General features: G+C 41.8%; 1 protein-coding gene across 2 annotated transcripts in view; it reads left to right on the top strand.

Annotated features, from left to right (window-relative positions):
* The window catches only part of ADSS2 (adenylosuccinate synthase 2), a 36,358-nt gene extending 10,350 nt beyond the window's left edge, over positions 1-26,008 (top strand). The window contains exons 2-13 of one of the 2 annotated variants that reach the window (XM_047077100.1): positions 2,037-2,139; positions 2,958-3,026; positions 4,703-4,753; positions 11,087-11,153; positions 11,404-11,511; positions 12,519-12,600; positions 14,878-15,004; positions 17,057-17,211; positions 19,002-19,126; positions 20,357-20,454; positions 23,239-23,388; positions 24,806-26,008. In XM_047077100.1, coding sequence (XP_046933056.1) covers positions 2,037-2,139; positions 2,958-3,026; positions 4,703-4,753; positions 11,087-11,153; positions 11,404-11,511; positions 12,519-12,600; positions 14,878-15,004; positions 17,057-17,211; positions 19,002-19,126; positions 20,357-20,454; positions 23,239-23,388; positions 24,806-24,858 — 1,188 coding nt within the window. In that variant the 3' untranslated portion in view covers positions 24,859-26,008. Of the gene's footprint in view, positions 1-2,036; positions 2,140-2,957; positions 3,027-4,702; positions 4,754-11,086; positions 11,154-11,403; positions 11,512-12,518; positions 12,601-14,877; positions 15,005-17,056; positions 17,212-19,001; positions 19,127-20,356; positions 20,455-20,750; positions 21,156-23,238; positions 23,389-24,805 lie in introns of those variants that run through there. The other variant, XM_047077099.1, reaches the window with a different exon arrangement.
* The last annotated feature ends 1,884 nt before the right edge of the window (positions 26,009-27,892 follow it).

Genomic DNA, 27,892 nt, shown 5'->3' with positions numbered 1-27,892 from the left:
TTGCTAAGTAAAAGCAGGCTGCCCGGGAGTATACAGCTCCCGCCGTTTGGATGTGTGCAATGAAACAGGATGCAGATTACCTGTTGGCTTTGGCAAATTACCTCCAGAAGTTACACCAAAACCTGGTGGTGACTGGTAGGGAGGGGCGAGGGGTGAGGGGTGAGGACTATGAGGAAGACTTCACCCCTACCGTGCATCCTTCAGAGCCTTTTCTCACATGCAGATGTTTCTTATTAAAACATAAAAAGTAGGGAAATACTGCCGGGTTCCCTGGGTGTATCCAGTGAGGGAAGTGCTGCTAATCCCTCCTGCTTCTGTCCTCCTGTGACCTGCCGCCCACCTGTTGCCTTCCAGACCTCACTGTCCGGTCTTTTTTTGTCCGGTCTTGTTTTAAACATACCTGACATAGACATGTACTAGTCTTAAAGCAGGCGGTTCTATGCTTTGTATTTGTGGAGAACAGTGTAAATAGGCATTTATTTATTTATTTATTTTTTTTGTGCAAGACCAACCTTCTGGCAGGTTTTGTGAGTTCGTGATTGGTGATGATTTGGTAAAAAGTAAATAACCTTCATTTTGTCAAAAACAGCCTTGGGATAAAGTTAAACTAGTCATTCTCAGGACGCATAGTGTATTGATATTTTTTTTAGTGTCCAACAAGGATGTTGTTAAATTTTGTATTTGTTGCAAATATATTCCTGGTTTGTTTACTTTAAGCTTTTTGTTAATATTATGTAGAAGTTTAAATATCAGTTGACTTGTGTGGGGTTTTTCTTTTTAATGTTTTTTAAGCTTAGAAGTTAGAAAAATTAGGGCGCCTGGGTGACTCAGTCCGTTATGAAGCGTCCGACTTGATTTCAGCTCAGTCATGTTCTCTCGGTTTGTGACTTCAAGCCCCAGGTCAGGCTCTGTGCTGAGGGTGCGGAGTGGGCTTGAGATTCTCTGTGCCATCCTCTCTCTCTCTCTTTCAAGATAAATAAACTCAAAAAAAAATTAGAAAAATTATGTGGTCACTTAATAATCATTCTCCTGTGAACCTAATCTGACCTCAGGTTTTGCTTTGTGTTGACTATTCTAGGCATCAGCTTCACAGAGTGGAAGTTTCACTATGGGGTTATAATATGTTTCTCAACTTTAGAGGTTCCTTGACCCAGTGTATTACTTTATCCAGAGATGAGCGGATTCAGGGATTGGTACTAAACACGCACAAGACTGACTTACACATTTACGAATTGGAGTCTCAGGATAGCCAGTATTGGAAGGAGTTACTTGGAGATTTCCTAGTTGATAGATAAGTCCACATAAGAATACACATTTCAGGTCACAGAGCTGCTTGACACCCTTTTAGTACCGTGGGAATTACATGAATGTTTATGTCAAGTTAGGGTCGACATAACTGGATCAATTACTCTCTTAATCTAGGGATTTTTCTGTGTTTGGATGAAATATCACGGATAATTAATTAGATTGCTACATGTCCTCTGTAATGCCCAAGCCAGAATAACTAATTGCTCCCTGTACTTTTTTTCTCACAATTTTTTCTCTTTTTAAGAGGGGAGATGTCTTTCTACCTTCTGGAAACCTGAATTTATTAGTTTTCTAGATCCCGTCAGGAAAACCAGGGTACTGTGGTGGGGGAAGAAGAGGGTATAGTCAAACTATTATAAAGCCTCTAAAGAATAAGTGTTTGTGGGGCGCCTCGGTGGCTCAGTCGGCTGGGCGTCCAACTTCGGCTCAGGTCATGATCTCGCGGCTCCTGAGTTCAAGCCCCTGTGCTGACAGCTCGGAGCCTGGAACCTGCTTCGGATTCTGTGTCTCCCTGTCTCTCTGCCCCTCCCCCACTTGTGCTCTGTCTCTGTCTCTCAAAAATGAATAAATGTTAAAAAAAAAAATAAGTATTTGTGGCGAATACATACTTGGGTTTTCTTCAGTAATATTGACATTTTAGAAGAAATTACTAGTTCACTTTAGAAGGGAGATGTGTTATTTGTTATATTTATTGTCCGGGTCAATTTTCCCCTGTCTTATATTTTCAGGGAGGAAATAATGCCGGCCATACAGTTGTTGTAGATTCTGTGGAGTATGATTTTCATCTTTTACCCAGTGGAATAATTAATCCCAATGTTACCGCATTCATTGGTGAGTGTATAAACTGAACCGTTTGGGGTTTTTTTCCCTCAATTGATAATGGTGTTCATTTTTCGTTATCCAAGCTGATTTCATCTCTCACTGCTCAAATAATCACTGGTCCCTTATTAATCTTGACCTTGGTACCTTCTGGAATATACCTAACTCTGGCTATTTTACAACTGTGTCTTTTAGCACTAATACTTTTTGGAATAACTTGCATTTAACTGTGGCCATTGGCAATCTTAAATTTATAAAGTAGTATTAGATCATCAAATCAGCTTTCCAAACACTGATGCACAGTGAGAAATATAGGAGGTGTTTCACGGATTGATGCTGAACCCTTATAATGTGATGCAATCTAAAGTTTTTTGGCCTAGTTTTTTATCTTTAAAAATGCTAATCACAACCCGCTAAATTGATTTTTATGGCCACTAATAGGGTGTGATTCCCCAATTTTAAAGGCATTGACTTAGCATCATTGTAACCTGGTTCAGTTTGACTAGACCAACCTAACTAGGTTCTTTCAGAATAAGTTTCACTTTGTTTCAAAGAAATTTCAAATTATTTTGAATGTAATTTTAGTGTTTTATACTCTATGTGTATTTACATTACACTACTGTTAAAAACTTGGAATCATTTCTGTGGTAACTCCCTGAGAAATCAGATATTCTGTTTATTAAGTCCTTCATTTATCTGCTATTCTAGATGAGAGTTATCATAGATGTCTGTATTTTAATATCATTATGTATATCTGTATTATAAGTATAAATATTTAAGGTTGGTCTTTTTTTTTTTTTTTTTTTTTTTTTTTTTTTGCTTTCCTTTAGGAAATGGTGTGGTAATTCATCTACCTGGATTATTTGAGGAAGCAGAGAAAAATGTTCAAAAAGGAAAAGGTATGAAAGCCTGACTGCTTTGCCTGGTAACTGGTTTGCTTATTGTAAAGTTTGTTGAAAAATCTCACACCGGGCAAAACATTTTGTCTTATGCTTTAAATCTTTTTTTTAATGTTTATTTATTTTTGAGAGAGACAGAGCACGAGTGGGGCAGAGACAGAGGGAGACACAGAATCTGAAGCAGGCTCCAGGCTCTGAGCAGAGCCTGACACGGGGCTTGAACTCACGGATGGTGAGATCATGACCTGAGCCGAAGTCGGATGCTTACCGACCGAGCCACCCAGGCTCCCTTGTCTTATACCTTAAAATTGCAGGTTGTTGTAGGACAAATGTTTTCAATGTCGGTTACATTTTATTCAGTATGATCAGTATTGTAAACAAAAGACAAACAGAATAAGGTAATTGTGTAAGCCCTGATTTCTTGACACCCAGGTCATCCATAGAGTTTCTCTTCAGTCTCCTGGAATCACTGTCCGTTCGCTGGTGGAGAAACTCCAGAGATTCATCATCCCCACCTCCCCAACCAAACATTAGCTTGTGGGAGTCAGGAAACCAGTGAGGTCCCCTTTGCACACAGTCAGTCAGTGTCGTTCCCGTGGGTTGTATAACCCTGGGATAAAACAGGGTTGTTTCTGTCCCTCCCTCCACATGAGGGAGATGCTCTTTCTATGACATGATTCACTTCCATCTCCTTAAGAACAATTTTTTTAAAGCCTTAATTTCCTGCCTTTGCTAATCTCTTTGGGATTTGTGGAAGTCTGTTTACATTCAGTTTGGCTGCCTTGCTGGGCTTTGAGGGGCACTTGGCAACGCAAATAATAAATACGCAGTTGAGGAAAAGCACTGTTTGCCCTTAGCCTGGCTCGTTGGAAATACTCAACTCGATTTCGCTGTTCAAGTTTAAAAGCAGCAATCCAACCTCAAGTGTTCCTGACAGTTCGATGTGATGTCACAGAATCCTGGCTGCCTGCGGCTCTCATCCCTCTTGGCTTCCCTGCATTTTTACCTACATGGTGCTGTCTCCTTTTAAATTCTTTAATCTTTTAAAAATTTTTAAACGTTTATTTATTTTTGAGAAAGAGAGACAGAGCACGAGCAGGGGAGGAGCAGAGAGAGAGGGAGACACAGAATCCGAAGCAGGCTCCAGGATCCGAGCTGTCGGCACAGAGCCTGATGCAGGGCCGAACTCACAAACCATGAGATCATGACCTGAGCTGAAGTCAGACGCTTGACCGACTGAGCCACCCAGGCGCCTCTAATCCCACTTTTTATAATTGTCTTTTGGGAAAGGGTGCCATTCCCCAAATTAACTCCCTTTTCTTAAAATTCTTCTCCTGCTCTGCAGCAAATTCCCCCTCCCCTGCCTCTAACAAAATGACATTTTCCCACCATTTGCTTTTGGATTCTTAGAAGTATTTTATGTGGCTCCGGCTGGCTTGAGTTTGAAGCGTTTTAGAGTTAAACATTTAAAAAGATAGAATTTGTGCATGAGTGTATATATAATGAATGACCGGTCAGAACATTCCTGTTAAATATGTATCCTGTACAGAAGACAAGATGTGTTAGTGATTACTTCCGTGAAAAACACTTTGAAACATTGTATCCCTAAAGAAATTAAGGTTTAAAAACTATACAAAGTGTTCAGTTAACCGTATCTTTTTTCTCCTTCCCTCTAGGTCTGGAAGGCTGGGAAAAAAGGCTTATCATATCTGACAGAGCTCACATTGGTAAGGGGGCATAACATGCATTTTTTTATAACTGCCTTATTCTCAGAAAGTTATCACTAACTTCTGAGGAATTAGCTAAACTAATGAATAACATAAGCAGCATTTCATGAGAAACGTCTCTAATTCTGTTATAAAATAAAGCATATTAGGGACACCTGGCTGGCTCAGTTGGTGAAGCATCTGAGTCTTGATCTCAGCTCAGGTGTTGATCTCGGGGTGGGGAGTTCTGGCCCCGTGTTGGGCTCTGTGCTGGGCGTGAAGCCTACTTAAAAAAATAAAATAAAATAAAAGATATAATAAACCATATCAAATATGAAGAGCATTTATTTGCACATTAATACTCATGTAAAAAGCAGGTCTTCTATCTGGAAAAAATCTTGAGAGTGACTCTTTGTGTCTAAAATGTACCCATGTGGCTTTTTCAGTGGTTCAGACTTTATTCAGTGTAGCCTCCTTGTCCGTTGTTAGAACAAACTGGACTCTCAAATTAACTTCAAGCAGCACCAAGAAGTTTGAAGTTTGTCTCCTTGTTCCTGTCCTACCTTTGAAGGGATAGAATTGTTAATTATCAGTCACGTGGTTTGAGACACTAACCAGAAAAGAGAGAGAACTGACCGATGCAAGCTCTTAAGTTGCATTTTTAAAAAAACTTTTTTCTTATGTTTTTTATATTTGGGAGAGAGGCAGAGAGCGAGTAGGGGAGGGGCAGAGAGACAGAGACCGAATCTGAAGCAGGCTCCAGACTCCGAGCTGTCAGCACAGAGCCTGACGTGGGGCTCGAACCCTCGAGCCGGGGGCTCACGACCTGAGCGGAAGTCAGACAGACACACCGTCTGAGCCACCCAGGCGCCCCTTAAGTTGTATTTAAATACAAAGGTCTCCTGAGGCAAGAGCTGCTCTAGTTTGAGCCTTGACCTCCATTTAAGAGCAGCCCCACCAAGTTTCTTAAGTATCAGCTAAGTAGCAGTGCCTCCAAATTACCAGCAGAGGCTGAAGCCTCTGGCTAAACCTCCGTAATCCATTCAAATAATTTCTCTGAAGTGAACTGTGCTGGACTGACATACTCTGGGGGTTTAATCTGCTCACTTCTAGCTTCTTTTCAAGCTTATTAGATCATTGACGTAGACCTTTCTTTTCTAATATAAGCATTTAAAGCTGCGTATGAGTCTCATACTACTTGAGCTACATTCCACAAATACTGACATTTTGTACGTTTATTTCCATTCATTTGAAAATACTTTTTGGTGATTTCTTTTTGACCCACGAGTTATTGAGAAATACGTTTACATTTGTAAATATTGGATGCTTTTTCTGATTTCCCTTATTTATTCCTGACTTTGTTGTAGACAGAGAATATACTCTGCGTGTGATCTCATCCGTTTTCAATTTGTCGAGACTTGTGTTATGGCCTGGCATAGGGCCTCTTTTGGTTAGTGTTCGACATGCCGTAAGAATATGTGTTCTGTTGAGAGTGGGGTGTCCCCTAAGTGTCAGTTAAAGGGTGTTCACGTCTCTGTGTCCTCGCTGGTATTCTGTCTCCTTGCTGTCAGTCACTTAGAGGCACGCTGAAACCTCCAGCAGTAACTGGATTCGCCTGTCTTTTCACCTCTTGTCAGTTTCTGCTTTGTGTGCTTTGGGTGGTGTGTCTATTTAAACTTCTGTTTTGGTGGATTAACTTTGATCGTGATGAGATGTCCTCATGTATGTTGGTATACACAGGAATGTGCCACGGTAATATTCCTTACTCTTAAGAACCAGCACACCTTTCTTAAGATCAGCGTTTGCAGGAGGTATCTTTTTCAATCTAATCATCCTTAGCTTATCTATATCTATATTTGCAGGGCATTTATTATACACAAAATATAGTTGGTCTTGCTTTTTATTCATTGTGACAATGTCCCCTTTAACTGGAGTGTTTAGATCATTTATTTATAAATATAGTTAATTAACATTATGGCTGAATTTATATCTGCTTTTTGTTTTCTATTCCTGCCATTGTCTTTTTTCCTCCTTTTCCTGATTTCTTTTAGATTTAGTATTTCAAATATTATCTGCACTATTTATTGATTGATTAATTACACCTCCTGTTTTGTGAATTTTGGTAGTTGTTCTGGGATTTATAATATGCATCTTGAAATTTTTTTTAATGTTTTTATTTATTTTTGAGAGGGGGGAGGGGCAGAGAGAGAGAGGGAGACACAGAATGTGAAGCAGACGCCAGGCTCTGAGCTGTCAGCACAGAGCCTGATGCGGGGCTTGAACTCACGAGCGGTGAGATCATGACCTGAGCCGAAGTTGGATGCTTAACCAACTGAGCCACCCAGGTGCCCCTATAATATGCATCTTTAATCATCTACCTTAACATGATACAATATTTAATCCAAGATTTTTACAAGGCAATGTTTCTTTTTTTTTTTTTAATTTTTTTTTTTTAACGTTTATTTACTTTTGAGACAGAGAGCATGAATGGGGGAGGGTCAGAGAGAGAGAGGGAGACACAGAATCTGAAACAGGCTCCAGGCTCTGAGCTGTCAGCACAGAGCCTGACGCAGGGCTCGAACTCACGAACCGCGAGATCATGACCTGAAGCCGAAGTCAGACGCTTAACCGACTGAGCCACCCAGACGCCCTCTATACCCCTTATCCAGTCCCTTGTGTTATTACTGTCCTACATTTCATGTCTACGTTGTTATAACCTCTACATTGCATTCTTAAATTTTTGCTTTAAACAGCTAATTTTCCTTTAAAGAAATTTTTAAATGAGTCCATTGTTGGCCAGTTCTTTACGTTAGCTTACTTAAGCAAGCATGCAGGGACCCATTACATTATAATTGCGACCTGTCTCATTGAAACTCCAAACAAAATTTGTAATGTAAGAGATACTTACCGATGGAAAGAGATCTGAGAAATGGCCGAGACTTTAAATTTCTTTAAACATTTGAAATCTAGGTTATTTGATGTCTGTCCTTTGATTCAGCAACTATCTATTGAATGGCTACTCTGTGCCAGGTGTAGTGTTGGGCACTGAGGATTCAGCAGTAGAAAAAATGGAGCGTGTGGTATAGTAGGGCAGACAGATGACAAACAAGATAAATCTGTAACAAACACACCATGGCATGTAGTGATGTGGTCTGAGGAGGGGGGAGCCACCTGTCGCATCTGGCAGTTTGGAGAAGGTGGGTAGCAATCTATAATTTCCGATACAGTGGCTGGGGATGTGTCACTGCAAAGATGACCTTTGTGTCATCTCCTGAGTAAGTTCTAGAGACCTCCTGTGCAACACTGAGGCTGTAGATGACCGTGTTCTCTTGCGACTTAACAATCTCTTAAGAGGGTAGATCTCCTAGTAAGTGGCCACAACTAATAAAACCCACAAAACAACTTAGAAGAGCAGCAAGCAACGTGGGTATTACAGATCCTGAAGCTCACGTGGGCACATTAATACAGTGTGACATTCATGATGTTAATAAAACTTAACTATAATAATAAAAGATGGTGTTATTAAAACTTACCTACTGAAAGTGCATAATTATCTTTTATTTTAAAAATTAGACTGAGTCCCCAAGGCAGCATTTTTTGTTTTCCTTATCTAGGCTGTGGACGGTGGAAGACATGTTCAAAGCAACCTCACACGAAGAGCGTTCTTTCAAAAACAGTGTTAGTGGGGGTATTAAGGCTCTGTGCCACGATGAGGCTTTATGAAAGTAATTACTCTGAGTTCACTAATAGCTCCCCGGGGCCTGGAAAAACCTAAGGAAACATTAGCTTAGTGGCGAGGTACTAAATTAATTTCTGAGAAATATGGTTTGCCTGCTTTCCATCAACCATTTATTTGTGGTTTGCAAGTTGCCACTGTAACTTATTTGGGCATAGAAAATGCAGCAGATACTTAAATGCAAAATGTTTTTTTATTCGAAAGAAATAGCTCATTCCAATGTCTCACTTTGGCAAAGTCTGAGTTTTAATGAAACAGCTTCTTAAGAACTGTTCGGGCTCCTCTAAAGTAAATAAGAATGGTTATTAGCTGTACATGGTAATAAACTAATCCCTATAGTATACAATAGCTATTATTAGAAATAAATAACCATTTTAACATCTCACACACAACAGCAAAATGCACAAAAAGTGTACACATATTTTACCCCTTTAATCAGTGTCTACCTTGTTAAACAGAACCTTTCTAGTGCCCGAAAAAGCTACTTTGCTACCCAAGCATGTAAAAGACCGATACACTGACAGCTGTAAGACATTGATGAAAGAAAGCAGACTCGAGTAAATGGAAAGATGCTCTGTGCTCAGGGATTGGAAGAACCCGTTTTGTGAAAATGTCCGTCCTACCCAAAGCAGTCTACATATTCAGTGCAATCCCTATCATATTTTTCACAGAAATAGAAGAAACAGTCCTAAAACTCTACTAGAACTACAAGAACCAGAATAGTCCAAGCATCCTGTACATACAAATATTGACTCTTTATGTTGTACGCCTGGAAGTAGTGTTCTAGGTCAATGTATTTCAGTCAAACAAATAAACAAACAAAATCACTCTAATGACCTTTCCCAGTCCTTATCTACTCCGTCTGACCAAGGGAGACTGCTATTCTCTCACTGTAGATTGGTTTTGTCGTCGTCGTTGTTGTTTGAACTCGATACAGATTACACATTTAATCTGTTGCGTCTGATTTCCACTCAACAGGGTGCCCATGAGATTCATCCTTGTTGTTCAATGAAGCAATATTTTATACTTTTCTCATTGCTGAATAGTATCCCATTGTATGAAAATGCCACAGTTTATCCATTTTCCCATTAATGAGGCTTTGACTCATTTCTAGTATTGAGTTACTGCAAATAATATTGCTCTGAACATTCCCATAGATACCTTTTGGTGTGCAATATGGCAGTGTAGTTTAAGGATGTTGTTGCTACCTGCTTCTGTGGCACGAAGACGCATCGTGATTTACAGGGTAATTTTATGTCACACAATAAAAGTTTAGTCTCTGTGTTGTAATCACCTAGTGTGAGAGGTGTCAGAACTCCTGTTCTAGACCACTGGGGAAATCTGTTAACCATACAGTTGGGAAGAGGACTGCCTTGACAATTTTGTAGCCTCTCAAAAGAGGGAATTAGGGCGGAGGGGGTTGTAGGGGGTAGGGTCAATCAGAGGGTGGATTAAGGTCAGGTTTCCTCGAATTTTTCTAGTTTCAACATCTAGAACTACAACAGAAGCCTTCCGATACCACCAGATCTTTTAGCTAAGCCACCACTGCTTTCTAGGAAACTTAATGTCAGTCGTTCTGTGTAAAATGTAAACGTTTCAACTTATTTATATGGAAGCAATCACAATCATTAGGGAAAAGAAGCCAGGGTTTAATGTATGAAAAATGACTAAATTGGACGCTGCAAGTGGGTGAATTTTATGGTACCTAAATTATATTCCTGTCTGGCTTTTTGGAAACAAAAGAAGCCTTGGTGAAAAGTTGTAAGACAAAATTCTAGGCCTGCCTGTTCCATCAAGTAGCTATTTATTCAGTCGGTAAATATTTGAGAACTTGTAGGCACAGGAAATCAGCTGGTAAGAGACTTCCTAAAGTACTGGTGGGGCGTGAGTTTGTGAGTGCACGCGCAGGCACAGGAAGAGCCACATTCAGACACAAGTGTCTGCCTTGTAGCCATCAATGTGAAAGAATGCCCGTGTGACCCAAGGGCAGAAAGGGGACCAGAGCACGGAGCCAGAAGAGAGGCCACATAAAGGAGTTTTGTCTTTTTCTTTGGAGCAACAGAAAGCCATTGAGTTTTTAAAGGCAAGGGGGTGGTGACATCATATTTTGTGTCTTGGAAAGACGGCTTTGCTGCCTTAAGAATTATGAATTCGAGATAATCTGAATTTCCAAGAGTGGAAATACACTCATTAGGAAGCCGCGGTTTGGGGTGAGAGATGACGGAAGTTTGGGACTGGTGAGGGAGAGGGAGATGTCAAGATAACACAGAGACGTCTGGAGGGTAGAACTTGAAGAAAAGAGGGTGTCCTAGTAAGTGAAGCTTCATAGGATTGTAGGGTAGGCCCCAAAATTACCCTCTTACTGACCAGTTTTAAAATAATATAGTTTGCAATTAATAGGAATGAACGATTGGACGTTATTTTCGTATTCATGTACCTGTTGGCGTCATAACTTCACTCCCACCATTATTGACGCTTTTTAAAAGCATGCATTTGATTCGTCGTGATGAAGGTAGGCCGAAGGCATTTGTAACTCAAGTAATTTAAAATGCAGTATGTTTGGCTCCTCCCACGTGATCTCTGTTTCAACGACCGTGACTTGGTGTTTCTCTCCTCAGTATTCGATTTTCATCAAGCAGCTGATGGTATCCAGGAGCAACAGAGACAAGAACAAGCCGGGAAAAAGTATGTGTTTTTGTTTTTGGTGCAGTTTAAGCAGATCCAGACCCTTATGTTCAAATCCTAGGCCAGAGGTTTAAGAAAAATTATTAGAATATGTCTGGATTTCAGAGGAAATCGATAGGGTTGTGACGATAAACTTAGAGAAAATAGCACAAACAAAATAGTCGAAGTAACTCCATTCTTTGTAATGATCTGACCACAAGAAGTGCCTCTTTCTTGTCTAACTCAAAGCCCGTTTTGATTTATTTTTAAGCTTGGGTACCACAAAAAAGGGCATTGGCCCAGTTTATTCTTCCAAAGCTGCTCGGAGTGGACTGCGGATGTGTGATCTTGTTTCTGACTTCGAGGGCTTCTCTGAGAGGTAACTAACTTGTGTTTCAGAATGGAAAGAGCACGTGGGATTTTGGGGATTGTTCATATCCAGGATGCAAATTGGTAAGATCAGTATTCTAGTTGAATAGTGGCGTTTGGCTCTCTTGTTTTGTTTGGAGTATTAAAGTTACTTTTTATTACTTAATTTCAAATTAACTTCATGAAAAGTAACATCTTGTTGGTATCCTAGCAGTACCCCAAGAAGGCAAAGCCAAAATTATATGTAGGGATTGGAGTTTGGTATAGTTTGCTGAGAAATAGATTCCCAGGGGGGTGTGGTGGTACTGTGGTCGGGTTACCGCCCCCTAGAGTCTTGACCCCCTCAGATTTTCAGTTCCAGAGACTCCCCCAGCCTAGACATAATTAGGCTCTTAGGTACTGGTGAACTACTTAATATTTAAGCTCACCTTAAAAAATAGAAATTGCCTCATGGATGCTTACTCTCTAGAAAAGTCTCCATGAGAAACCTAATAATCATCAAAGCTGTGTGGTGACTCAGTGACAGGGAGTTAATTGGTTGTGTCTAATGACAGGTGGCATCAAAGACCCGATGGCTGAATCCATTTTCAGGCAGCAGTTTGTGCCATCAGGGCACCTCCACTGAGATTACTGGAGACCAGTTGCTAAATTCTGCCTCTGTCTCTTTAAAAAGCATTGTGTAGACTGTCTCCTTTTGTTTTTTTTTCTTACACAGCGCAATATAATTTACACTGATTTAAGTCTACTGGTTACACATCTTAGGCCATCCCCTTCCCTCCACACACATCACCCTAATTATATGATTGGCATTCCTACATTTGAATTAGAAAATATTTTGAATGTATCACTTATTCATATGACCAATCTCCTGTGTAGCTTTTATGTCTGAGAATGTAGCTTCAGTCCTGGATTGATTTGTTATGAAAACCACTTATCTACAGAAACCATTTGAATCAAGTGATCTATTCAGACTGGTTTTACACAGAGCGAACATCTTGATTTATCCGTGTTTCTCAGGTTCAAAGTTCTGGCCAACCAGTACAAATCTATATACCCCACTTTGGAAATCGACATTGAAGGCGAATTACAAAAACTCAAGGTAATGCTTTCTGGCCCCTTTAATGTCCTTTTAAAAAAGTCATTTGCCAGATTGACATCTCAGATCATTCATTCGGGCTTTGTGTTAGGACCTGCAAACATAAGAATGAAGAGCATACAGTCTCTAATTTCCTTTATGGAAATCACATTGTGACTGGGAAGATGTACATTGAATGATTTACGGTGTAATAAGTACCACACAGACTGTGTAACGTACCAGAAGTAAGGACTGGTATGGCAAATTATTGTCCTTTTTAAGTCTGAAAGCATAAGGCCTACCAAAAAGGACAGGGCATGTTTGAGTCACTTCACATGATGTGGCTGAAATGAAATATTGGCGGGGCGGGGGTGGGCGGGAGGTCTTCTGGGGGTCTTCTGTCTAGCGATAACGATTTTAGCTTCTATCCTGGAGTTAAGGAAAAGCTATTGAGTAATTCTGAGCAGAAAAAAGACTCGATGTGGATTATGTAAAAAATAAAAATCCCTCCTAGCAATGTGGAGCAGAGATCAACAGAGGGACGGCCGGGGCTGTTGACTTTTAAAGCTGGCCAGCACGTTCCAGAAGGAGGGCCCCCGGGGCCGGTCTCTTTAGCACTGTTCTCTTAACGAGACCAAGGTGATTGGCAAAGGTTGGGCCCACGTTTGGCAACTGTTAGGTGTTAGGTGCCCGAGTTAGTAGACGAGTCTCCTACCTTCTCCACCTTCCATTCCTCCCTGGTCTTTGGTGAGTTTCAAGCTGCTTCCTGTGTATCTGATTATTACTCCTTCTCTTCTGTAAATCGGTATGAACATCAATTCCAGAACTCAATAGGAATTTACAAACCTCCTATGTTATTCTAGAATGATTACAGACTTTAGGCCTAATCTACTCACTAAATTCCTTAAAAAAAAAAAAAAGAAAAAAAAAAAAAGACCTCCAAGGAAGATTCTAAATGCTGAGTATTTAGATTTCAGTGTATTGCTCATTGCTTAGGATACACTGCCATTGTTTTTCATTCTGTCATGCGGCAAATATTTTAAATTTATTGCTAGCAACTTGGAAATATTTATGTGCTAAAGTATGGTTATGGCTTTTCAGTTCCATTTTATGCATGTTTCATGTTTCATGTGAAGTAGATGAATAATAATGAACAGAATTGGGTAAGAAGATTCTTAATAGGTGCTATTTGTTGAACCAGCACTTGAAGGAATAAGGGACATGATGAACGGTACGGTCACTTCAGGCATAAAAAAAGGACTAAAACAGGAATAAGCAGGAGACTAGAGCCAAGGTGGGGGACCATACCTTGATCAGTTGGTGTAACACATTCTGGTGACTTCACAAGTGGATCTTGGAATTTCCATAGTAGTCTGGCTAAATATTGAAACACAGTTGAAACTAGGGGTTTGCTTCCTTATTTGTTTTTGAGAGGCGGGGAGAGGGCATGGGCACATGTGTACTCATGCGAGAGGGGGAGGGGCAGGAGGAGAGGGAGACAGAGAATCTTAAGCAGACTCCATGACCATCTCGGAGCCCGATGTTGGGCTGATCTCACGACTGTGAGATCATGACCTGAGCCAAAATCAAGAGTCAGACGCTTAACTGACTGAGCCACCTACGTGCCCCGAAACTAGGTTTTATTGTATTTGTACTTTAGGCCTTGAGGGGACTCTTGTTTATATGACGTTTTTAATTGAATTCTAAAATTAAGCAGGATTATTAATGCTTTTAATATGTTTTGTGAAAATTTTTTAATGCTCATGTGTAAAATAGTATTTCATATTACCTACTAGTAATACTGCTGAGCTATTGCTATAATGGAATACAATGGCAAAAGAGTGTTAACAATCAGTTGTCAATATTTGCATGACACTGGTGACCTGCACCAACATTTTGACAGTCACCCTGATGCAAGTTGCAAAACTCGTGGTTACAAACGGATTGTAAATGTAGCTTTTTCAAGACCTCACCTGACGCAAAAGCACAATGTAATATACCCGGTTCTTTTCATTTTCCTGCACGCTGGTTTGTGAAGAATGAGTCTTGGCCACGAGGAAGGTTGTCATCAGAACTTGCAGTAAGGTTAATGTGGAAGGGTCTCTTTTCTGGTTCTGGAGAATCAGGACAAGAGACCAAAGCTAGTCCAAATGTCCAGTAGACCTGAGTACCATCACCAGCCCCTCCTGTTTTGCGTTAGTTAAGTCTTACCTGTCTTAGAGTCAGGTAAGTTTTACTTGTACTGATCATGTTGTACATTTATTAGTACACACTGGAATTGGATTTTGTCTTTGCCTGTAGGGTTACATGGAAAGGATTAAACCAATGGTGAGAGATGGAGTTTACTTCCTCTATGAGGCCCTACATGGACCACCAAAGAAAATCTTGGTAGAAGGTGCGAATGCAGCCCTACTAGATATTGATTTTGGTGAGTGAGCTATGACTTCATGGGGGCTTAACCGAGCCCTAAAGTACTTAGGATATAAATAATTAACGTTCCCGTACAGGATTTTTTTTTTAACTTTTAAAAAACTTTTATTTAAATTCTGGTTAGCATACAGTGTAATGTTAGTTTCAGGTGTACAATATAGTGATTCAGCAATTCTGTACACCACAAGTACACTTCTTTTTTTTAATTATAATTTTATTTAATGTTTCCAGCATTCAATTTGAGTTTCTTTTTTTTAATTTTTTTTATTTTTTAAAATTTATATCCAAATTAGTTAGCATATAGTGCAGCAATGATTTCAGGAGTAGATTCCTTAGTGCCCCTTACCCATTTAGCCCATCCCCCCTCCACAACCCCTCCAGTAACCCTCAGTTTGTTCTCCATATTTATGAGTCTCTTCTGTTTTGTCCCCCTCCCTGTTTTTATATTATTTTTGTTTCCCTTATGTTCATCTGTTTTGTCTCTTAAAGTCCTCATATGAGTGAAGTCATAACGATTTTTGTCTTTCTCTGACTGATTAATTTCACTTAGCATAATACCCTCCAGTTCCATCCACGTAGTTGCAAATGGCAAGATTTCATTCATTTTGATTGCTGAGTAATACTCCATTGTATATATATACGCCGCATCTTCTTTATCCATTCATCCATCGATGGACATTTGGCTATTGTTGATAGTGCTGCTATAAACACAGGGAGTGCATGTGTCCCTTCAAAACAGCACACCTGTATCCCATGGATAAATGCCGAGTAGTGCAGTTGCTGGGTTGTAGGGTAGTTCTAGTTTTAATTTTTTGAGGAACCTCCAGACTGTCTTCCAGAGTGGCTGTACCAGCTTACATTCCCAGCCTTACAGGATTTTAAAGCCAGGCTTGTCTATTCAGGAATGATGGAAGTTTGCCATCTGCCACTCATCTGTTTTTTGAAAAGAATGTTGTGGAAAATATAATACATGTGTTAAGTTTTGTAGTTTATGAGAAAAATGAAATCACCGTTTGGGTCAGTGGGTTCGGGATTCTGTAAACTGATTTTCATTGTTTGGTTCACGCTCCATTTGATGATGAGAGGAATCCTATGGAAGGATCTCTACTTTTAATTCAGCCTTTCTTTAAATATCAAGAATAAACCCTGTCCTTAAACATGTCCACTCTAAGGTCTGTGGAAATCTGTTTAACATCTTGGGTGTGAGATTCTGAGCACATTAGGGTATTTCTTCCGTCTTCGAAAAGTGGACGAGTCAATACCGTCCAGCTACTGCCCTATCAGGTTGCTGGCCTCTGCCTGAGCCTGATCCCTCAGGATAAGTCTGATTGTTCTCAGCTCTCACTGACCTTTCATCGGCTTTTGACTCCCAAGTAAACCAATTAAAAAGTGTATTTCTATTACAGTAGATAATGGATTTTTGACTGCTTAATATGTCTGTGCAGTCTGGGAGGAAAGGAGAGTGTCTGATTAGCTTAGTGGATAGTTTAAGTGGGGATCCAGGATCTTTGGGGCTGGGGGAGTACACCCCTCTTAGCTTCCCTTGTCATTTTGGGGATTCTTCCCTGAACAGAAATCAGAAGGAAGGGTATTGAAGACCACAGACTTTCATGGTGTACTGGTGTCACTCTGGGTTGCTGATGTGTCTTAAAAATTTGTATCAAGGAAGTAAGACAAACTTGTTTTCAAATTGACAGAAGAGTATTAAAAGTATGTAGATTGTAAGTCTACATAGTGGAAGAACACCAGGGTTTTGGCATCACGTCATCTAGCAGGCTTTGGCGAGTACCCACCGAGCAGAGCTGAGTAAGCGTGCACACGCCCACAGAGCCTCTCCAGTGCCCACACCTGCCAGCTCTAACCGCCCGTGTTGTTACCTCGTTACGGACAGAAAGGATCAAGAGGAAAACACTGAGCTTTTGAGGGGACGGTTCTAGTCAAGTCTGTCCACTACCTGGAATATACTCGAATGTGGATTTTTCATTATAATTCTGTTTCTGAGTAACGTATGCCCATGTGTGTACAGTTTAATATTTGTTTCTCTTTTTAGGAACTTATCCTTTTGTGACCTCTTCAAACTGTACGGTTGGAGGTGTCTGTACCGGGCTGGGGATGCCCCCTCAAAATGTCGGAGAAGTATATGGGGTCGTGAAAGCCTACACGACTCGAGTTGGCATCGGGGCCTTTCCTACAGAGCAGGACAATGTAAGCCCGTTTTCAGTTGATCTAATTCCAAAAATGTTGTTGGTTTTTTTTTTTAATGTTTATTTATTTATATTTGAGAGAGAGAGAGAGACAGAGTACAAGTGGGGGAGGGGCAGAGAGAGAGGGAGACACAGAATCCAAAGCAGGCTCCAGGCTCTGAGCTGTCAGCCCAGAGCCCGATGCGGGGCTCAAATCCACGAATTATGAGACCATGACCTGAGACGAAGTCAGATGCTTAACCGACTGATCCACCCAGGTGCCCCCGAAAAACTTCTGGGGGCTCCTGGGTGACTCAGTCAGTTGAACGTCCAACTCTTGATTTTGGCTCAGTTCATGGTCCCAGAGTTGTTGGATTGAGCCCTATGTCCACAGAGTGTGGAACCTACTTGGGATTCTCTCTCTCCCCCTCCCTCTCTCTCCCCTCTGCCCCTCCCCTGCTCTCTATCTTTCAAAAAAAAAAAAGTTAAAAAAAAAAATATAAACTTCTGTCCCCTCCCCCCCCCTTAACAAATTCTTACTTTCCTGTGCACTTCACAGAAGTAGCAGCAGGTTGGCAACAAAAGAGGAGTGTTAGAGGGCACTTAAAGGTACTTGTGGATTATGGGCACCTGGGTGGCTCAGTCGGTTAAGCGTCCGACTTCAAGCTCAGATCGTGATATCACCGCTCATGGGTTCGAGACCTGCGTCGGGCTCTGTGCTGACAGCTCGGAGCCTGGAGCCTGCTTCAGATTCTGTGTCTCCCTCTCTCTCTGCCCCTCCCCCACTCATGGTCTGTCTCTTTCTCTCAAAAATAAATAAACGTTAAAAGGGTGCTATAGGTGCAAGGCTATGAGAAGGTGGGTACACGAGGGAGATTAAGGTGGGGGAGGAGAAAAAGGTGGTTAAAAATAACAGCTGCCTTGCACTAGGAGCCTGTCAGGAACCAGGGCTGAGGAGAGTGACCTCCGGACCTGGGCTAACCTTCGCCGACACTCAGTGGTGGCGATGGCGGGCCAGGCACTGTTGAAGTGTTGTATACTCAGGAGCTCTGTGGACCTCACGACAGCTCAGGGAGCTGGGTGGTGTCACCAACCCCTGCCCCTCCCCCTGCCCCCCGCTTCTACGCATGAGGAAACTGAGGCACGGAGAGTCACCATAACTTGCACATAGACGGACGGGGCTGGGATTCAAACCTGACAGAGCAGCAGTCTAAAAACTACGTAGTTGTGTCAATGTCAGAATATGAGAGGTAATGACTTTAATCGGAAAGGTGTAAAGTAGGGAATAGATAGACCATGGGCCGAAGGTTAGGTTGTAGTCAATGGCTGTGGCTTAGAACTTGGAGCGCCGTTGTCGACCTGCCTTCTCTTTGAAAGGGCATCGTGCCGTTAGCGACTCCTTGCTAGCTGAGAGTTTGTCTTCCGGTTTTCAGGAAGATCATCGGACTACAGTTGTTCTTGCAAATAATTGGCTTGTCTTTTGTAATAAATACTTACTGACAACTTTGTTTTTCATATGTAGCATTTATTATTCTTATATGTTTATCTAAATCTTAAGAAGTTATCTGACATCATAAAAATTGCTGGTTTTAAAGAAATGGTAAAAAACGAAGCCAAAGGTGGATCGCTTCCAAATAATGCCTCACGCAACATCCATCATCTGGATGGAATTCTGTCTTCCACTTCGTTAGTTTTTGAGAGATGTTCATCTCTAGGAGACTTCGACTTGTTATATGATCTTAGATATAATTAATTCTACTAGATTTACAGCACTGGGAGTGTAGTCCAAAAGCCCTATTTTTGATTTCCCAGGAAATTGGAGAATTACTACAAACAAGAGGTCGCGAGTTTGGGGTAACCACTGGAAGGAAAAGAAGGTGTGGCTGGCTGGACCTCGTTTTGCTCAAATACGCTCATATGATTAATGGATTTACCGCGTGAGTATTCTCGGAAACATTTATTTCAGGAAAGTACAGGGAGGGTTCGTGACCAAAGGTTAGTTTTTGTGGATTGCAACCTTAAGAGTAGTATCCTGGTGGTAGTTTCACTCTTTAGCCCCCAAATGCAATTGTAACTCAAAGCGCAGGGGGCCCAAGATCCAGGGGAAGGGTGTCCAAGGGAAAGGACCCCACGTTGTCTTCCTAGACATCTGGGTTGGGAAAAAGGAATCAGGATCCTCCACATGCAAGTGTAGAGGGAAGTAAGATAAGTAGGTAGATGGGTTGGCACACTTTGCCTTCATGGAGAGGAGGCAGTATGACTGAGCTGGGGCATGGGCTTGATGAATGTCTATCTCCTGTTTTCAAATCTCCGACTCACGCATTGCGCTGTGGCTTTGGGCAAGTTCATCTTTCTGTGCCTTTTTTCATCATCTTTAAAACCTAGATGATGATACCGACTTCACACGAGTATTTTGAAAATTGGGCGAGAAATATAGTGAGAGCGTACAGCACGCTGCCTGGCTCCCTGAAAATGCTCAGTAAAAGTTGCTATGAACACATATACGCAAATATGTAAATAAACGTATTCATGTCTCTGTTACTCTGGGTTAGCTTCTAGCAAAGAGCAAAATAAAGAATAAAAAGATACCTTGTGGATGAGATTCTCAAACCTGTTATTTTATCTGATGCCATAGATTTCCCCTTAAAGTTATTTCCCAGTCAGTTTATTGGGAGATTGGATGTATCACGAAGAGGTCCTTGATGTGGTTCCCTCACTCTGCTTTGACAGTTTCTGAGCAGAAGGGCGGAGGCGATGGTGACTAGAGTGGCGAGATGAGGGCCTTTGGTGTATGCATAAATGTCCATGTATCTTGTCATCCTCTCTGTGGGACAGCGAGTTCTGCCGGGTCCCATAGACTGCGTCCTTTACACCGGGCCGCTGCCCCTCACGTGTGTGTTGATCCCTCATAAGAAAGCTAAGCAAGATGGTGTGGGTCAGTCAGGGAAAATGGAATTATGAGAGCTCCTCACAAGTAGGTAAGTCATTTTTTTATCATGAGGAAAATGCACGCTTTACGTGTGGTGCACTTCAGAAGATAATCCTAACCAGTTTTCAGAATTGCTTTGGAATGCTTAGCTTGGTACGAATTCTTTACTTCCTCATCGCGTTAGATGTTAGGGCCTCGAAGAGACTGCTCTTTTAACGTTGCCTCTCCTTCCGCTTAGGTTGGCACTTACCAAATTGGATATTTTGGACATGTTTACGGAAATCAAAGTTGGGGTTGCTTACAAGCTCGATGGTGAAATCATACCTCATTTCCCAGGTACGTTCTTCAGTCTGTGGTACACAGAACGTTATCAGGGCATCAGGGGATGTGTTAGAGCAGTCTCCAATAGGTCGGTGACAGGTAGCCACAGGGTTGCCCTATCCTTTGGGAACCGCGCGAGTATAGTCACTTGTCACTGGCCTCAGTTTCGTAGCTGCCGCGCGTTTGGGTTCCGGGTTGCAGGACGCATGTGTTCAGAATCAAAGGAAGGAAGAAGAAACGTGGCAGTTCTGAGCTCAGCGATGCGGCCCCTGAATCTCACCTTCCCTTTTTTGAAAGTGACTTCTTCATAGGTGTTCTGCTCCCCACCCCTCCCCCCGCCTTGAGAAATGTGGAGTAGAAGAGTGCTGCCTGTAAGGGTAAGCAGGCTCTTAATACATTAACCCACCCCGTCCTTCAAGCCACACGAGTGGTTTTGTCTAATCTCCTGTGTCAAGAGTGGGTGGTTGTAAGGAGACTTCCCACATGAGGCAATATGTTTCTTCAAGCACATCCGTAGCTACATGATTTTTTCAGTTACTCAGGAAGTTCAATAAATGTTACCAGCTTTCGGAAATAGGAACTAACTGTTCATTTGTTTCGTCATCCTGTAAGACGGGGGATCCGCCAAACAAAGGAATATCTACTAGCTTAATGAAGCTTGTAGGTTGGTGGGTGTTGTGGCTTGCTAATGACGACCAGTCCTTGGGAACCGAGGGTCGCTGCAAGTTCTTGGAAACCCCTTGAAAGCCGTTTTCTGTTAGTCTGACAGCTGGGCCGTCTCCAGTTTGGTTTCTCGTGACTGTTTTTTAAGTTGATTGTGGTTCACTACTATTACTTCTTTTTTTTTTTTTTTTTTTTTTAGTTTTTTTAAATTTATTTATTTATTTTTGAGAGACCGAGAATCAGCGGGGGAGGGGCAGAGAGAGGGGGAGACAGAGAATCCAAGCAGGCTGCACACTGTCAGAGCAGAGCCTGATATGGAGCTCAAACGCATGAACTGTGAGATCATGACCTGGGCCGATGTCAGACGCGTAACTGACTGAGCCACCCAGGTGCCCCATGGATCTCTATTTCTGTCTAATGACTTCTGGGTGAATGCGCTTATGTTGTAGTGACTCAGATTCCGTTACCTCCCTCTGAAGAGTATTGGTTCTTGTTTTAGGGGACAGTTGAATTTCTTGATCATCTTGAACTTGCATGAGCTTGGTTTTCCACTGTGTTTGTATAGTTACAGGAAGAACCCAAGGTGTTTCCCAAGCCTCTAACCTGGTGTGAGTCCGTCTACAAATTCTATTTCCTCTGTGGATCTTGGCAGAGGTTGGTTTTAGGCTTTATTATAGAGGGTCTGCGGTCAGTTGTACTCTGGCGCATCGTTTTTAATTTTTTTTTAATGTTTATTTTTGAGAGAGAGAGAGAGAGGGAGGGAGACACAGAATCCAAAGCAGGCTCCAGGCTCTGAGCTGTCAGCACAGAACCTGACGCGGGGCTCGAACTGGTGAACCGTGAGATCATGATGTGAGCTGAAGTCGGACGCTTAACCGACTGATCATCGTTATTCAAATGAAGCGGTGTTTCTGCTGTCTCGGCTGCTGCCAGGAGAGTTACTGGGGTATAAAGAGATCTCTCCAGTGTGGCAGTGCTGGCTGGAGCTTCAGTGTACTGTGTCCCTTCCCTTCCGACAGCACTGTTGGAACTCTAGAACCTGTCGCACTCAACTGTGGCCCCTGCTGTCCGGAAGCCTCCAGGGGTCCCAGTCTTAGCATGTAAAGGTGAACGTTAGCCAGGGGACTTTCACAGGGTCTCTGAGGGGTGGGAGCTCTCTGTATAGCTCCTTCCTTTCTGACGCTTGGACCGTGATTCTCACTGCTTCGACCTCCCTGAAATCTGGTATCTGCCTTCTCAGTCAGTGGGACCATTGTTCTCCTCTGACTCCAGTGTCCTGACCTTTAGTCGTCAGGACATTGTCCCTGGGCAGATGGTGGAGTTGTTTTCAGGACTTGCTCGTGAGTTTCCTTTTTCTCAGAAACTGCAGTTTTGTGCTGCCTGTGGTCCATGTTGACCGGTCGTGGGATACGCGCTCTCCAGGGAGGCAGCTCCTTCCAGCGGAGGGCGGTCTCTGGGGAGATTCTGAACCTGATCCTCAGCAGGGGTGCTTCCGCAGCGGGGGGGTGGGGGGGGGGTGGGCAGGGCCTCCATCCGGAAGCAGGAAATCTGGATGGTACGCCACAGCAGCCACCGTACTGCCTCTGGTCGAAGAAACTGTTCTTACTTTCGTAGGCTTTTAGTTTCTACCAGGGGGTACAGAGAAAACGGTTAGGTGAGATCATGAAGAAAATTTCCAGCTAAGCTTCTGTGCCGTCACCAAAACCATAGATTTCCCAGATGAGAGCGAGTCCGCCAGTCTCCTTTCTGTGAGATTGCTGCCTTTATGCAGGTCCGCAGCCTCTAATCCACGGTGTGGAAATCTGGAAAGCTCTAAAAAATGGAAAGGTTGGCACCAAAGTCAGACCTGACCTGAGTTGGTATTAGAACCAATCCTCTATCTGCTTCGAGTGAATAATCTGGTGGCTGCAGGAATGTGTTTGATTATAAAAATACCGCCTCAAATGGTAAATGTACTGTTTGACCTTCCTAAACTCTGGAGGAAAACAAAACAAAACATTTTTTTCCTGCATTTCAAAGCGCATCTGGCTCCAAGGGTTTTGAGAAGAGATCAGGAACCTATGACCTAGCAAATCACTTATTTAGCAATAGACAGTGTTATACCATGAGAAAGCATACATCCTCTTTAACTTGCAGCAAACCAAGAAGTCTTAAATAAAGTTGAAGTTCAATACAAGACTCTCCCAGGTTGGAACACAGACATATCAAATGCAAGGACATTTAAAGAGCTCCCTGTTAATGCACAAAATTACGTTCGATTTATTGAAGATGAGCTTCAAATTCCAGGTAAATATAAACTCTTTATGAACAGCCATCTCTACTTTTTCTCTGCTTCTAACTTGACTGTATCTTTGAGATGGGATTAGAGGAAGATCATTATTAATTTGTAGAGTGCTCATGATTTGTATAAATGCCCAGGAAGATACAAAATAATCCTATTTCTTAGGATAAATATAATCACCTTTCTTTAAGTCCTTCAGATGCCTGAAGACAGCAGGTTACTTTTACACTTATGCTCGTTGCTTTCTCCCTCTTAGTTTTTTTGTTTTTCCGTTTTTTTAAGTTTATTTATTTTTGACAGAGACAGAGTGCGAGCATGAGCTGGGGAGGGGCAGAGAGAGAGAGGGAGGGAGGCACAGAATCCGAAGCAGGCTCCAGGCTCCTAGCCGTCAGCACAGAGTCTGACGCGGGGCTCGAACTCACGAACCGTGAGATCATGACCTGAGCTGAAGTCGGACGCTCAACCGACCGAGCCACCCGGGCACCCCACTTTCTCCCTCTTAGTAACAAACCCTTTTGTGTCTTCACCTCCACCAAAAATGGCTGGCAGTCTTTCCATTCCGGGTTAAAGCACCCTTGGGAGTTGGGGGTGTTTCTTGAACAATTAGGGAATAACAGGTACAGAAAATAGGCGATCCAATTTGAAAAGATCTACAAGAAGAGCAAAGAATAAACCCACATTAAGAAACAAATCTAAGCTGGCCAGGGAGTTAGGCATAACCAAGTAGTGGCTCTGAGCAGTTACCGAAAGTCTTTTCTTTTTAACACAGTGCTTTCTTTGCTCTTCTGCTCCTCTCAAATACAAGTCTGGTTTTCCACATTGCTAGCTGTCCTGACCAGCCTGATGCCAGAGTTAAGTCAGCATGTTTGCTGTGGCTCTCAGTCAGCATTGTTTTGAAACACAAGCAGTAGTGACTTTGACAGTGACTTGTATAAAAGACCATAAAGGTGTGGTACGATGTTGAGAGATTCCTATAGACTGGTCCCGGCTCTGCAAGCTAAAATGGCATTTGCTTCCAGCCCCTTCTCCTTTCTTGAGATATAAAAGTTATGCTGATAGTTGCAGAACCTCCTAGCATCCTGTATTTATCAGATGCTGATCTAGTTCTTAGGGACTTGATCAAGGGTTCTTTCGGTCTCTGCTGGTTTGGGCCAGTATCTTACTGACCTAATTATCAGGCATCGACAACTTGGAAATACCCCGAGATTAACACTGGAACCGGTAAGTCTCACACCTGTGCTGGATGCCAACTGCACGTTCTGTTTAGAAATCAGCACTGTCTGCTGTCAGGACAGCCACGGATAGCAAAAGACACCTGGCAAAGCTAAATAGTGACACCGGGAAAAGTGGGGACCTTTTCATCCCAAGGATCGAACATTATAAACAAATTTATACTCTTCTTCTTTTTTTTCCCCATCCCAGTTAAATGGATCGGTGTAGGTAAATCCAGAGAATCTATGATTCAACTCTTTTAAGGACCTCCAGTGACAACAAGAAACACTCCTTGAGGGGGGGGGGGAGAGGACTTTCTGAAATACTTCATTTATGATCTGCAAATTTCGAGCATAAAGACATTGGAGTGAGTTTCGAGAATAAAGACATTGGAGTGAGTTTCGAGAATAAAGACATTGGAGTGAGTTTCAAGCCCTGCAGGTGTTCCCAGTCATTTAAGGCGGCTGGCTGGTGTGGAGAGAAACTTCGGCGCGGTCCAGGGTCCGCCGCCTTCGCTGGCAGAGTCGCCGAGTCATGTTTTCCTCCTGCTCACGGTGCCACGTTTTCCTTCAGTGTTTAGTCCTAGTACGATCCATGTTCGAAATCTAAGAGAATTCCTTCCAGTGTAGTTCTTCTTCATGACTGTCGTTGTGCTTTGTTAGGTTTTACCTCTATTAAATGGTAAGAACAATTAATGCAGTTTTGCACAAATATTTTTACATTCTGGTCATTCAATTTGTCGTTGTAATCTTTGCTGTTAGAAAACAAGGATGAAAAGAAGGGTTCTGTAAACTTTTGTAATGCTATAAGTTCTGTTTAACTTGTGAACTGTTTAGTTTCTGCTGAGACCATTGCAAATTTGAGCTTTGGCAGGGGGGGAGGGGGTTATATTCGTGTGTCCTTTAATTTGTACAGAACACAAAACTTACTTCTCTCTGTAAATTATTTAATACATTGAACATTTAATTAAATGTTTGGAGAAGGGCGTTCCCTAAGACAACAATCTTAATGTTAAAAAAAAAATTAGTCATTAAAAGATCATTGTGCTAACTGGTGGATATTTTTCTTTAATTTCAGGCATTAACTCTGAAATGTATAGCTGTCGTTTTTTTTATCTTACCATTATTTCTAAACCTAGTGGATTGATTTTTCAACATTGTGCCTGCCGGTTTGCCTACAAAATCATCTATAAGTGTCCAAATGAATTCAAATTGTTGGTCATAATTTTGATTGTGCCTTTATTTTTTTTCTTTCTTGGGAAAAAAAGAGGTGTTGTTCTGACAATTAGGCGTCACGTAGTGTGTTGTAGATTATCCTCTGATGAACTATTTTAAATGTTTAAATTAGGTGCCACTTAAATTTATTTTATTATACCATCAATAGCTGATTAAAATGAACCAAATATTTCTAGTATGGTTTGTGTATTGTGTTTTTGTTCTGTAGGAGAAGTACTAGCAACACTTGGATATAGAAGCACCAGCTTTCTCCCTGTAGAATGTAGGGATGAGGTGGGGAGAGATCAAAACAGAATCTTAGAAAAGAACATTAACCTCTTTTGTCTTCACTAGACATACTTTCGTTGATACTTAGTTCAGAAAGTTCTACGAGAGAGGCAGCCTTGTTGGTTTCAATAAACAAAAAGGATCGTACAGATGATCTTACAAGCCCATTATGGGTCAATAATGGCTTTTATGTAAAAATAACTTATATTTCGTATACAATAAATAATTTTTATTTTTTTCAGCAGAAATTGGATGGGCTTTTATTTCTCCTAACGCTTTATCTTCCTGCTTGAATTTCAAATTAGGTTGAGTTGAAATTAGGCTTTTTTTTTTTTTTTTCAACGTTTATTTATTTTTGGGACAGAGAGAGACAGAGCATGAACGGGGGAGGGGCAGAGAGAGAGGGAGACACAGAATCGGAAGCAGGCTCCAGGCTCTGAGCCATCAGCCCAGAGCCCGACGCGGGGCTCGAACTCACGGACCGCGAGATCGTGACCTGGCTGAAGTCGGACGCTTAACCGACTGCGCCACCCAGGCGCCCCTGAAATTAGGCTTTTAAGTTCACATTCTCATCTTGGCTGTAAGCGTTGCTTTATTGAAACATAATTTTAGTAATGGTCCAGAGGCAGATGTGAAGGACTCACTTACCAAAGAGATTACTTTAAAAATAAAAAAATAAACTTAAAAAAAACAAAACAAACCCACAAAACTGTCTTGAGGGCTCCTGGCTGGCTCAGCTGGAAGAGCATGTGACTCTTGATCTTGGGTCATGAGTTTGAGCCTCACATTGGGTGTAGAGATTACCAAAAAAATAAATAAACTTTAAAAAAGAAAAAAAAAAAAAACTCATTCTCTGAATCACTGATTTTTTTTTTTTTTTCCCCTACCAAAAAACATCAATCTCCTATGGATGTTGATAGACTTTGACCCCTTTTTGACTAGGTTGATTGATTCTCTCCTCTCTGTGAGCTGTTTGTTTGCTAATTAAATTGGTTAAGAGAGAGGTTCTGTTCTTCAGATACATTTCAGTCTTTGAAGTCCCAGGTAGCTATATTCCAGTAATAAGTCTTCACTAACAAGTGTGTATGCTAGAATCTGCTAGGTGTTGGGTATTTTGTCGTGGGGCAGCATGTCAGATAAACATACTTGCGAGGGATATGTGCTACGATGGGAAAGTGCAGGGTGCCGTGAAACAGAAACAGAACTTAATGTAAGTCTGGAAAGGGTCAGAGAAGGCCTTTGGCAGAAATAGCATTCAAACGGACCAAAAGGATGAGTAGTCAGAGGGCTGTGCAAAGGCCTGGAGGCTGGAAACACTTGGAAAGTTGGAGGAACAAAATGAGTGAGGGGCTGGCAAGGCTGATGAGGTTGGCAAGAAGTTGGAGGAGGACCCCACCAAATAACCAAAATATGTTTCCTCTAAAAGGAAAGCATTAGGGCAAAACGCTTAAGGGGGCCTAATGGGGAAACGGAAAAACTAAAACAGAAAAGTGCACTCCAGATCTCAAAGCTCAGTAGAAGGTAACTAGACGGCAAAACAAGAAGTTTCCACGGGGAGACGGCCTATTTAGTATATACTTTTTATATATTAACTGACTGATGTAGCCAAATGCCCTCCACAAATGAGTATGTGAATTTAATGCCGTTCCGGTCAGAATTGCCAGGGGGTTGTCTACTGGGCAAAATTGCGCTGAAGCTTTGGTGGAAAAATGAATGTGCAAGAATTCCTAAGATAGTTTTGAAAAAAGAATGTGTTGAGAGGTGTTTCCCCACCAGATGTTAAAGACATTATAAC

The sequence above is a fragment of the Lynx rufus genome, unplaced genomic scaffold (assembly GCF_022079265.1).
Source record: "Lynx rufus isolate CCGP_SWC_20201006 ecotype Redwood Valley unplaced genomic scaffold, mLynRuf1.p SCAF_15, whole genome shotgun sequence".
NCBI classification, from domain to species: domain Eukaryota; kingdom Metazoa; phylum Chordata; class Mammalia; order Carnivora; family Felidae; genus Lynx; species Lynx rufus.
Note: the sequence above shows the minus strand (reverse complement) of the source record. Positions and strands in the feature narration are given on the sequence as shown.